Source organism: Engraulis encrasicolus, chromosome 15 (assembly GCF_034702125.1).
Source record: "Engraulis encrasicolus isolate BLACKSEA-1 chromosome 15, IST_EnEncr_1.0, whole genome shotgun sequence".
Classification (NCBI taxonomy): domain Eukaryota; kingdom Metazoa; phylum Chordata; class Actinopteri; order Clupeiformes; family Engraulidae; genus Engraulis; species Engraulis encrasicolus.
In genome coordinates, this window is record NC_085871.1 from 8738058 (window position 1) to 8750275 (window position 12218).

The following is a 12218-nucleotide window of genomic DNA, read 5'->3' on the forward strand; positions in this document are numbered from 1 at the left end:
TAAGACTGGCTTAAGACTGGCTTAAGAGAGAAACCAACAGAGGACACAGAGCAGATACACAGCTATCTACTAACATTGACTAGACCCATATGTCAGGGGTAGCCTACTGACATTTCCTGGTGCCTACTCCCAGACCTTGACCCATCCTTCAGGTCAGAGACAACGGGAAGTGTTACCGGTTTGTGGCCGTCCCTGTAATTTATATTAGGTTAAATGATGCTGCCAGACCCTGCTCCTAAACAAACTAAAATAATGGTTACACAAGCTCAAATGGGTTAAACATACTCCACAGAGACAAAGGTTCCACCAGGCCTGTAACAACCACACATGTTTACTCACAAGTTTATTAGTTATGATTATATTTCCAATATAATGATACACACAAGTATGAACACTAATTTCTATTCCACAAGGTAAGAGTATAAAATCATCCTATTATAAAATCACTAAGTGTGCAAAAAGATATATGTTTGTAAAAAATGTTGTAAAAAAGGATATTTGTCAATCTCTTTCTACAAATGTAAGCCAACACAGTTTGTTACAGATTCTAAGGGCCCAACAGTACTGACAGGGCCCATGGAAGGATGCTGATAACATAATTTGTCATTTTGGGGGGGCAAAATTTGAATCTTTCATGGGGCCCAACATTGTTAGCGGCGCCTCTGTGTGACTCTCTCTCTCTCTCTCTCTCTCTCTCTCTCTCTCTCTCTCTCTCTCTCTCTCTCTCTGCGCGCATGCGTGCATGTGTGTGAGGTACTCTATGGGAAAGTGAAAGAGTGACTAAGCACAGATGTCTCAGGGCAATTTGTGGGTGTAGGTGCAACCCAGTGCAACAGTGCACTCTGTGGGGGAAACTAGTATTTGCATTGCCAGGCTTGAGTGGGTCTGCTAGTCCCAGAATAGAGCAGCACTACTGCCAGATGTTCAAGAGTTCCCACGAGATTTCAAAAAGGTGGCATTCGTATTGAGAATGATAGATAACCTGTAGGATGGAAACATGTACAAGTAGAAATTTGAAGTACGACTTTTCTCTTTTTAATTTTTTTTTTTTGTTAAATCATGTGATCCTTTTTAAACATTTTGAGGTCTTGATAAAACGCCAAGCCCTTGGTACTCTTTCTTTTTAACCAAAGTTATGTACTTTCATTGTTGAGTGTGTCACGACCACTGGCTCGTGAGTGGCAGCGCCATAAAGGGAGACCACGCAGATTTTAAACTTTTATACTTTTTTAAACTTCTACTTTTTTCTATTTACTTTTTGGGACTCTCCGAGCGGGGAAGCTTTTCATTGGTCATGAATTCTTGAATATACCTTGTATCCGTATATCCTTGAGCATTTTCACAAAAAAGATTTACAAACATATGTAATATGACTTCACCAGAAATAAAACCAGCATAATGTATAACCCATGGCAGGCCCAGGTCCTTCTTAAGATGAAAATAATATGAAAAGATTTCACCATTTCAAAAACAAAAGCAACGACAAGACTAAAAATCTGATTAAAATCCTTTATTTATATAGAACTGGTGAAAATGCAAGGAAACCTCAAAGCAACAAGCACTTCAGATTCTCAAATGATATGACAGAATAACTAATTAGAAATTATTTTTTTAAATGTCAGTCAGAGCTGCACACACATAGAGGGAGGAAGAGTCCCTATCAGCCACACTCTAAATCAGACTAATGGCATAATGACATTAAAGCAGAGCCTAGGAGCAGTCTGATTTCTTCAGGATCTTGGTGACAGTCTGGGAGCCCCGTGTTGCCTGGCAGGTCACTGGGACGTCCTGGGTCCACTCCTGGAGAGGGAGGGTCAGGGTGCTGCTCCAGCTGTACAGGCCGTCCTTCTGTGGGCCCCAGAGACTGGTCTCCCCGCTCCTGCTGCTCCCCGCTACAGACCAGCTCAGCCTCCAGTCGGACGGGAAGCCTCCGTTAGCCAGGCACATGAGCGTGGCCGAACTCCCGCTGGTGTCCAGGGGGGGCAGCACTGTCACTTTGGGAGTGGTGTCACCTGGGGAAGACGAGGGATGAAACGAGAAAAACGAGGGTCAGATGAAACATCAAAACCAGTCAGAGGCACAAGAGTAATAAAGCAGATCACTGTAATAAAACACGTCACTGTAGCGTTGTTCATTGGTTACTTTTTAATCTGGGAATAATATTTAGTAATATATACGTATGTAAAATATTTCAGAAGGCACAGAGTTTTAGGTTGCAGGTTTCAGGCTTTAGCCTTGATTTCAGATTTCAGATTTTTTTTAAAACTCGGATTTTCTTCTAGATGCACGCTTTTTTCAGTGTGCACGTTATATAGCCTACCTAGAATAACTTTATAAAGACACAGCAGAATCTGCATGAATTAAGCGCAAACTACAGCTAACACAATAAAACCAGATGCAAACATTTTGCCATGGGTTTGCACAGTTGTAAAACAACCTGTGATGTAAAAATGTTGCACCACGATGCGTAATGTTGGAACACTACCACCCCATGTGAAGAGTACCCCACTATCCCTATAAAGTGCTCATAGTCATGTACTCACAAGTGCAAAGTAATTTCACCAATAGTATAGCCCTACATAGATGTAAATTCATTAATAGACTCACATATTCCAAAGACATAAAACATAATTACTGCCAAATGTGCACCACAATAAATACAATTTGCACCCATACTGAAATCCTTCACAGTGGGCTACAGTAAAATACTCTCACATTTTAGGAACCCAACAAAAGACACAATTTCACTAACTCCAACTGTTACAGCACGCAAGCCACTTAAAAGGACAAACACATCTGAAAAACACAACAAACCCAAGTCCAATTTTTGATCAATACAACAGACCCTTAGCTAGGCTAGGTACAAAAAATAAAATTCACAGACATAAAATTGTCACTGTAAAAAGCACACATGATTACAACTTGAAGTTGAAACCTGAAATTCAATCCTGGTTAAAATGATTAAAAGGGTTTACTTACTTCCCACGTCAAGTCTGCTGCCTCCTCCAAACGTGTACCACAGTGATACAGACTCATAGAGGCGCCGTACAAAAACCTCTTCACGGTACACTGGGCCTGACTGTGACACTGACTGTGTTGTTACAGTGAGGTGAACATACAGTAGCTTACCAACTCATCTCAAGTTTTGGGATGTTCATGGATGATTTTAGGGTTGACATCCTCATCATTTCCCATTGAAAGGAAATCATTGTTTGACTTCTAATGAATATCCCATGTGTCACTGACACTCAAATATCAAAATGTGAGGCCAGGTCTCTATAATGTTCAGTTTTGACATTTCTTATTACATTTTGACTGGCTATGCTGCAATGAACGTAATTAACACACTGGTCTAGTTTATGTGAGTTTAATGAGTCCAATGTTAGTAGGCCTACAGGTCTATGATTAACCCTACTATGCTATCATATAGTATATATATCATATATCATATCTGACTAATTTCAATAAGTAGGCCTACATGGACGATAACGCACACTGTAAACTGTCAGTGGATTTGGCAATGTATCCTCTGTCCTGACACCTACTGACACACCAGGATGTTTAACTGTTTTGAGTTTCCCCTAAACCATCCAGCACCAAACTCACCATACCCTGTGATAAACATCTACTGATCAGTGGTTCTAAGGGTTGGTCCAGTTCAGTTGTGGACTGGATAACCTCTCAGTTTTACGCTTAATGATGTCAGAGCTGGCCCAAACATCAAATTCTATGGATGTTAGTGTGTTGGTCTAGTCATCATTTCCTCTCATGGCCACCAGGGGGTTGAGAACACACACTGTGGATGAGAATCTGTGGTGGGAAGGAATGGGTGGTGAAGATATATAATTTGCATTAGCAAACTGAGAAATGTGTGATTGAGATCTTTATATGAGAGGGAGACGAGGACTGGAGCACTCAACTCTAGAGGACATTATCTGAAGAAAATGACAAACAACATCAAATCCATCTGGACTCTACTGCTCTGTATCGCAGGTAATGTCTCTGAGCAAAGTAGACTATTTTAGCATTGAACTACACTATATACATTGTACAAATCAGTGGTGTTCTGTGTTTTTCATTTATTTCAGTATGCAGAGGCCAGTATACTGTGACTCAGACTCCAGCAGTGAAAGCTGCTCTTGTGGGACAAACCATCACACTCAACTGCAGGACCAGCAGCCCCAACTATAGTACCTACTTCTCCTGGTACCTCCAGAAACCTGGAGAAGCTCCTAAACTGTTAATGCTCTATATAAACGACCGCTATGGATCAACTCCCAGTCGCTTTGTTGGTGGAGGATCCAATAGTGGCAGTGACTTCACTCTGACCATCAGTGATGTCCAGGCTGAGGATGCAGGAGTTTACTACTGTCAGAGTTTCCACTATCCCAACAGCAAATATGTGTTCACACAGTGATAAAGCGCCGTACAAAAACCTCCCTCAGTCAGGCTCCACATGACTGCACTGCTGCTACATGAGCTCAACGCAGGTGCTGAGGGTTGTGTGTGTGTGTGTGTGTGTGTGTGTGTGCGCGCGTGCGCGCGCGTGTGTGTGTGTGTGTGTGTGGTGTTGTGGGGTTCACATGTGTTTAAAAGCAGCATATAGCCCAGCATATGACATGGTGCAGTAATAACCTGTTAGAATATATTCAGTACACGTACCAATGTCTCATGTAGATGTGTAGACTAAATCAGACACACTATTAGGGCATGAGTGGATACATAACATTTATTCATGCATTTCATGTGATATTCCCAATCACAGTAGTAAAGCAGCATGAGGGAGCTGCAGGACCTTCAGCACCATGGACAGCAGCAGAGGATCGAGGGCAGGTGGAGTAGAGTGGACACAACCAAGAGGAGCCAAAGGGGGCAGTGCTGATCCCAGGACAGCAGTGTGGAGGATGGACTCATCTGGAGCAGCAGACAGAGGAATACATGTGGAAGCACAAACCCTACAAGTGTAGTTCCCCAAACATTTCTATTCGATTGTTATGATAACTCCCACTATGTCCATCTGACGAGAGCCAGATTACTCTTTACCCCCAACACAGGCTGATAAGTAGTGGCCTTTAACATAACTAAATAAAATATCATCCATATCCCTCGCCTTGCAGCTGCGGTACAGAATGTCCCCCCAATTACTTTGCTACATGACATGACATGTTGGCTTCTCTCTGCTACATGTTCCACTGACATGTTGGCTTCTCTCTGCTACATGTTCCACTGACATGTTGGCTTCTCTCTGCTACATGTTCCACTGACATGTTGGCTTCTCTCTGCTACATGTTCCACTGACATGTTGGCTTCTCTCTGCTACATGTTACACTGCCATGTTGGCTTTTCTCTGCTACATGTACAGATAAAGGCAGGCAGCTTCCTATTGGCTCTCAGGGGACAGTGGGGATACAGAGTTACTAGTTAGAGCTCCACTCGATTTGGGGAACATGAGAAAGTAGAGTGGAGATATACTGTGCCCAATTTTAAATTAATTGTCACATTATGCTGTGAAATGTTGACTAGATAACTCCATTATTGTGGAAGATGTCTTTAAAAAAAGAATTGTATCACTGCAGAAGATATGAAGTCTTGGGGCAGAATTAGCAGTAGCATTACCTTTAAAAAAAAAAGCAAATGAAGACATTTTAGGGGATAATAAAGGCCTACTGTACTAATAGGATAATGCACACACACACTAGGATTGATCATATGAGGCGAACACGCCTCAGAGGAGTGTATTAATGCCTTAAGGCCTGGCACACTTGATGACGCCACTGCAAGAATAAGGTCAGGCCTAGATCTCTTACCACAAATGTAAGCCTACACGTCCAAGGAGCAACCCTGCATGACACGTGGTGCCTGGTAAAGTGTGGTCCTGATCCTGTTCAAGCATCTCCCCCTAGTGGAGGATATCAGGAGTAACATGCCACCTCTTGTGTGGGCTCTGCTCTTGCACTAGCACTGATATGGTAGAGGGCATAATCAGCAACATGCATTACCTGTAGAAAATACAGAGTACACACATGTAACAAAGTTATGGAAGAATACGGGAATAATCATTCCTAAAAAATATATTAAACTTTAACTAGTGAACTGGGAAGGGCTGATAATAACATTACAGTAGAGGGAGCTTTTGGATAGTGCACTGTGCTTGAGTGTGACTCTCTCTCTCTCTCTCTCTCTCTCTCTCCCCCTGTGTGTGTGTGTGTGTGTGTGTGTGTGTGTGTGTGTGTGTGTGTGTGCGCGTGCGCACGTGCGTGCGTGCGTGCGTGCGTGCGTGTGTGTGTGTGTGTGTGTGTGTGTGTGTTTGCACATACTTGCATGTGTGTGAGGTACTCTATGGGAAAGTGAAAGTGTGACTAAGCACAGATGTTTCAGGGCAGTTTGTGGGTGTAGGTGTAACCCAGGAAACAGTGCACTCTGTGGGGGAAACTAGTATTTGCATTGCCAGGCTTGAGTGGCTCTGCTAGTCCCAGAATAGAGCAGCACTACTGCCAGATGTTCAAGAGTTCCCACGAGATTACAAAAAGGCTGCATTAGAATCAGGACTTTTTAGGAGAATGGTAGATAGATAGGATGGAAATATGTAGTAGATGTTTTAATGCACTGACATTTACATGTACATATATGAATGAGAAAGTGGAGGGAAAAGAACAGTTTTTTGAATGTCTGTTTTTATGCATTTTCATTCTTGAGAGCCAGTGAAATTCAGAAATTAAACCAACATACTGCATTAGTTACTGCAGGCCCAGGTCCTCCTTTTGATCATTTAACCATTTTTAAAGAATGACAACATTAAGTCTACGATCTGATTGACTTTCTTTATTAAGAAATAGTCAACTTCCAGAAGGCATCAAAGCAACAAGAACTTCAGATTCTCATATCATATGACAGAATAAAAAATGGATGATTAAAGAAAAAGTCCCTCAGAGCTGCACATGCACAGAGGGAGGAAGAGAGGAAGAGTCCCTTTCAGCCACACGCTAAATCAGAATGATGGCATAATGACATTAAAGCAGAGCCTAGGAGCAGTCTGATTTCTTCAGGATCTTGGTGACAGTCTGGGAGCCCCGTGTTGCCTGGCAGGTCACTGGGACGTCCTGGGTCCACTCCTGGAGAGGGAGGGTCAGGGTGCTGCTCCAGCTGTACAGGCCGTCCTTCTGTGGGCCCCAGAGACTGGTCTCCCCGCTCCTGCTGCTCCCCGCTACAGACCAGCTCAGTTTCCAGTCGGACGGGAAGCCTCCGTTAGCCAGGCACATGAGGGTGGCCGAACTCCCGCTGGTGTCCAGGGGGGGCAGCACTGTCACTTTGGGAGTGGTGTCACCTGGGGAATAAAGACAAGGGGCACAAAACGAGATAAACAAGGTGATGAGATGAAACACAAGGTGTCACCTGGGGAATCATGAAAAAGGAGGAAATGAGAGAACAGAGATGATGAAATCAAACTAGTCACAGGACTCATAGTGATCGCAGTGCAAAGGGGTAATTCTTCCTCCAATATAACAGATAACCGCAGTGCACAGACTGCACACTGCTTACTTTTTAATCCAGGAAAACATATGTAGTAGGCTATATCTATGTAGATTGCATGTATTTGAGAGAACACAGTGAAGTTAAGCTCAAAAGGTGAAACTAAGAACTTTTTTTGATCAAGGCACTACATGAAGTTTATTCATAATGCCATAAAAAATGCCCTCCTGTCTGTGGGAAATTAGCTTTTTGGACAAGTCATTATAAAGACATGTTTAAATATTTTTAATTCTTAATATTTAAGTCCATGGAGTGCATTGATAAAGAAAAGGTCCTCTTTCACCTTTTCAATGCAACAAAAACTTGGATCAAAGAGCCTCCAGTCAGATGTTTTTGCTTTAATATATGTTATGCTTTAGGCTTATATCCCAAGGGACTGAGTGCAATACTGACTTGTAACAAGAGTTTTTGTTAGCTCTGTTCTTGCTCTACAGAAATGCCAAGTTTTCTCTATCTGTATGAATGCTTAATACAATGCACTGCATCCTTAAATACTTACGAGAAGAAAGCAAGTACATAAATTAGCCATGAACTACAGCCAATAAAAAACATTTAAACATATTGCAATGGCTATGTATTTTAAATTAATTCATGATGCATAAATGTCATACCACAATATTGAAAAATGTCCTTCTACTCCAAGTTTTACTACACCCCATGTTAAGAGTATACTGTTTCTCTATCCTCATAAAGTAATCATAGTGCTGCACTCACAAGTGTGAGGTAATGTATCCATAAAATAGATGTACGCATATCAATAATGAAAAGTCCCTGACTCACACACGGCAAGTTATATATAAAAGCTATAGTGTTTCAGTCACATCTGAATGTGTACCACAGTGCAACAAACACTACAGCAATTGCCCCATACCAAAACCCATTGCAGTGTAGGCTACAGGAAATATCCTAACATTTTCAAAAAAACACATAAAAGGGATTCCACTAACTCCAGCTAAGCACACAGGTCACTGCATATCTTTAAAAGTACATACAAATCTGAGAAACACAACAAACTTTAGTCCAGTTTTTGATCATTATAAAACAGACCCTTAAATGCATGTAGCCCATAAAAATAGCTTATTCAAAGCTATTTCATTTCATAATTTTATCAGAGCATAAAGCACATACTATTACAACTTGAAGTTGAAACCAAACATTGAATGGTTGAAATACTTAAAAAGGGTTACTTACTTCCCAATTCAAGTCTGCTGCCGCCTCCGAAAGTCCACCACAGTGATACAGACTCATAGAGGCGCCGTACAAAAACCTCTTCACGCTACACTGAGCCTGACTGTTTGACTGTGCTGTTACAGGGAGGAGAACATAGCTTACCAACTCATTTCAAACCGGTTGCAGGCCTCATTGTTTTACATTTCAATGAAAATGATTCTCTTTTATTTCTAATTCATTGCATGCCTCTTGACACACATATCAGCAGTTAAGGTGATACTTTGTTCAATGTTAGACAGCGTGGATGGAGCATTGTTTTCTGACACCTTGACAGGAGCAACTCGCTATGTCCTGTGATGATCATTGATCTCTGGCTCACCAGGCCCTGATGTGATTAACATGATCTATTGATCTCCTTAACTGGTTCTGAGGGTTGGTCCAGTTCAGTTGTGGACTGTATAACCTCTCAGGGGTGCATTTCTCAACAGCATTGTTGCTAATTAAATGAACTACTTAATTGGTTTCAATCAATGTATTTTACCATCGGCAACCCAAGTTGCTAAGTGGTTAGCAATGACGCTTTTGAGAAACGAGTCCAGTTCTGCTGTTAATGGTGTCAGTGATGGCCCAAACAAGCCTAAACATCCATGCATGTTAGTGTGTTTGCCTGGTCATCATTTCCTCTCATGGCCACCAGGGGATGGAGAACACACACTGTGGATGAGAATCTGTGGTGGGAAGGAATGGGTGGTGAAGGTATATAATTTGCATTAGCAAACTGAGAAATGTGTGAATGAGATCTTTATATGAGAGGGAGACGAGGACTGGAGCACTCAACTCTAGAGGACATTATCTGAAGAAAATGACAAACAACATTAAATTCATCTGGACTCTCCTGCTCTGTATTACAGGTAATGTAATGAGCAAAGTAGACTATTTAAGCATTCAACTATACTGTATACATTGTACAAATCAGTGGTGTTCTATGTTTTTCATTTATTTCAGTATGCAGAGGCCAGATTATTGTGACTCAGACTCCAGCAGTGAAAGCTGCTCTTGTGGGACAAACCATCACACTCAACTGCAGGAGCAGCAGCCCTGTACATAGTATCTGGTTGTCCTGGTACCTCCAGAAACCTGGAGAAGCTCCTAAATTGTTAATGTATTATATAAGCACCCGCTCTGGATCAACTCCCAGTCGCTTTGTTGGTGGAGCACCCAGTGACATTGACTTTACTCTGACCATCAGTGATGTCCAGGCTGAGGAGGCAGGAGTTTACTACTGTCAGAGTGCACACTTTCCCAACGGCAAACCAGTGTTCACACAGTGATAAAGCGCCGTACAAAAACCTCCCTCAGTCAGGCTCCACATGACTGCACTGCTGCTGCTGGAGCTCACTGCAGGTGCTGAGGGCAAGTGTCTGTCTGTCTGTCTGTCTGTCTGTCTGTCTGTCTGTCCATCCGTCCGTCCGTCCGTCCGTCCGTCCGTCCGTCCGTCCGTCCGTCTGTCTTTCTTTCTTTCTGTCTCAGAGTCACAGTACAGGACTGATGATAAGAGACTCTCTCTCTCTCTCTCTCTCTCTCTCTCTCTCTCTCTCTCTCTCTCTCTCTCTCTCTCTCTCTCTCTCTCTCTCTCTCTCTCTCTCTCTCTCTCTCTCTCTCTCTCTCTCTCCTGTCTACTGTTGTATATTAGCCTATTGTCAGCAGAAACCTAGAGCAGCTACTAAACTCCTGGCAGTGACTTCACTCTGACCATCAGTAATGTCCAGGATGAGGATTCAGGATCTCACAGGTGTGAATTACGACTGTGTGTGTGTGTGTGTGTGTGTGTGTGTGTGTGTGTGTGTGTGTGTGTGTGTGTGTGTGTGTGTGTGTGTGTGTGTGTGTGTGTGTGTGTGTGTGTGTGTGTGTGTGTGTGTGTGCGCGCGCGTGCGTGCGTGCGCGCGCGCGTGTGTGTGTGTGTGTTGAGGGGTTCACATGTGTTTAACAGCAGCATATAGCCCTGCATATATATGACATGGTGCAGTAATAACCCAATTAATTATTAAATTAATTTTCACATCATGCTGTGAAATGTTGACTAGATAACTCCATTATTGTGAAGGACTTGTAGAATGAATTGAAAGATTTGAAAGAATTGTATCACTGCAGAAGATATGAAGTCTTGGGGCAGAATTAGCAGTAGCATTACCTTTTAAAAAAAACAAATTAAGACTTTTTAGGGGACATTATATACTGTTCTAATTGGATAATGCACACACACACTAGGATTGATTACATAAAGCGAGCGTGCCTCCGAGGAGTTTGTTCAATGACTAAAGGCCTGTCACACTTGGTTACGCTACTGCAAGAATAAGGTCATGCCTAGATCTCTTACCACAAATGTAAGCCAACACTCCCAAGGAGCTAATGTGTGAACATTTTGCACTGACAGTCTGTGGGGTAGACTCCCAGGATGGCACATGGTGTCTGGTACGGTCTGGTCCACCCTGCATGACACTTTGGTGCCTGGTCCAGTCTTGTCCTGACCAAGTATCTCCCCCTAGTGGAGGATATCAGGAACAACATGCCACCTTTAGTGTGGGCCCTGCACTTGTACAAGCATGCAGGTGCCAGGGAAGAGGACATAATCAGCAACATGCAATATGTGGAGAAATACACATGTAGCAAAGTTATGGGAAAATATATAATATTGGGAATATTGGGAAAATATTGGGAATGGTCTTCCCCAAACCACATTAAACATTGGGAAGGGAAATGTGTGTGTGTGTGTGTGTGTGTGTGTGTGTGTGTGTGTGTGTGTGTGTGTGTGTGTGTGTGTGTGTGTGTGTGTGTGTGTGTGTGTGTGTGTGTGTGTGGTGTGTGTGTGTGTGTGTGTGTGTGTGTGTGTGTGTATGTGTGTGTGTGTGTGTGTGTGTGTGTGTGTGTGTGTTGAGTTAAACTGTGGGAAAATAAAACAGTGTGACTGAGCACATGTGTCTCAGGGCAGTTTGTGGGTGTAGGTGCAACCCAGTGCAACAGTGCACTCGGTGGGGGAAACTAGTATTTGCATTGCCAGGCTTGAGCGGGTCTGCTAGTCCCAGAATAGAGCAGCACTACTGCCAGATGTTCAAGAGTTCCCACCAGATTTCAAAAAGGTGGCATTAGTATCATGACATTTTAGAGAATGATAGACCACTTGTGTGTAGGAGGGGAATATGTAGAAGTAGAAATTAATTTCATGAAGCAAGCATGCAGAAGTATCATAATGCATATGACACATCTTACATTGTCTATGCAGTGTCTTAATGAATTAAGCTACCTGGTACATGATTCTGCTACTTGGTACATCTTTCAACCAAAGATGAAAGAAACATGAAAATATGTCACCTTTGATGACAAAAACAATGACAACAGTAAGTGTAAAGTTAAGTTTTTTTATTAAGTAATACTCAAAATGCCAGAAAATCACAAAGCATTACACTGTTCAGATTCTCAAATGATATGAAAGAATAACACAGAGATGAATAAAAAATCAG

General features: G+C 42.4%; 2 gene segments (V, D, J or C); both read right to left on the reverse strand.

Moving 5' to 3' along the window:
* Positions 1-1497: 1497 nt before the first annotated feature.
* LOC134464806 (Ig lambda chain C region-like) lies at positions 1498-5893 on the reverse strand. The segment is given in 3 exon segments: positions 1498-2012; positions 2980-3031; positions 5825-5893. Coding segments are annotated over 3 exon segments (423 nt in total).
* Positions 5894-6841: 948 nt separating this feature from the next.
* Positions 6842-12010, reverse strand: LOC134464808 (Ig lambda chain C region-like). The segment is given in 3 exon segments: positions 6842-7324; positions 8722-8773; positions 12002-12010. Coding segments are annotated over 3 exon segments (363 nt in total).
* Positions 12011-12218: the final 208 nt, after the last annotated feature.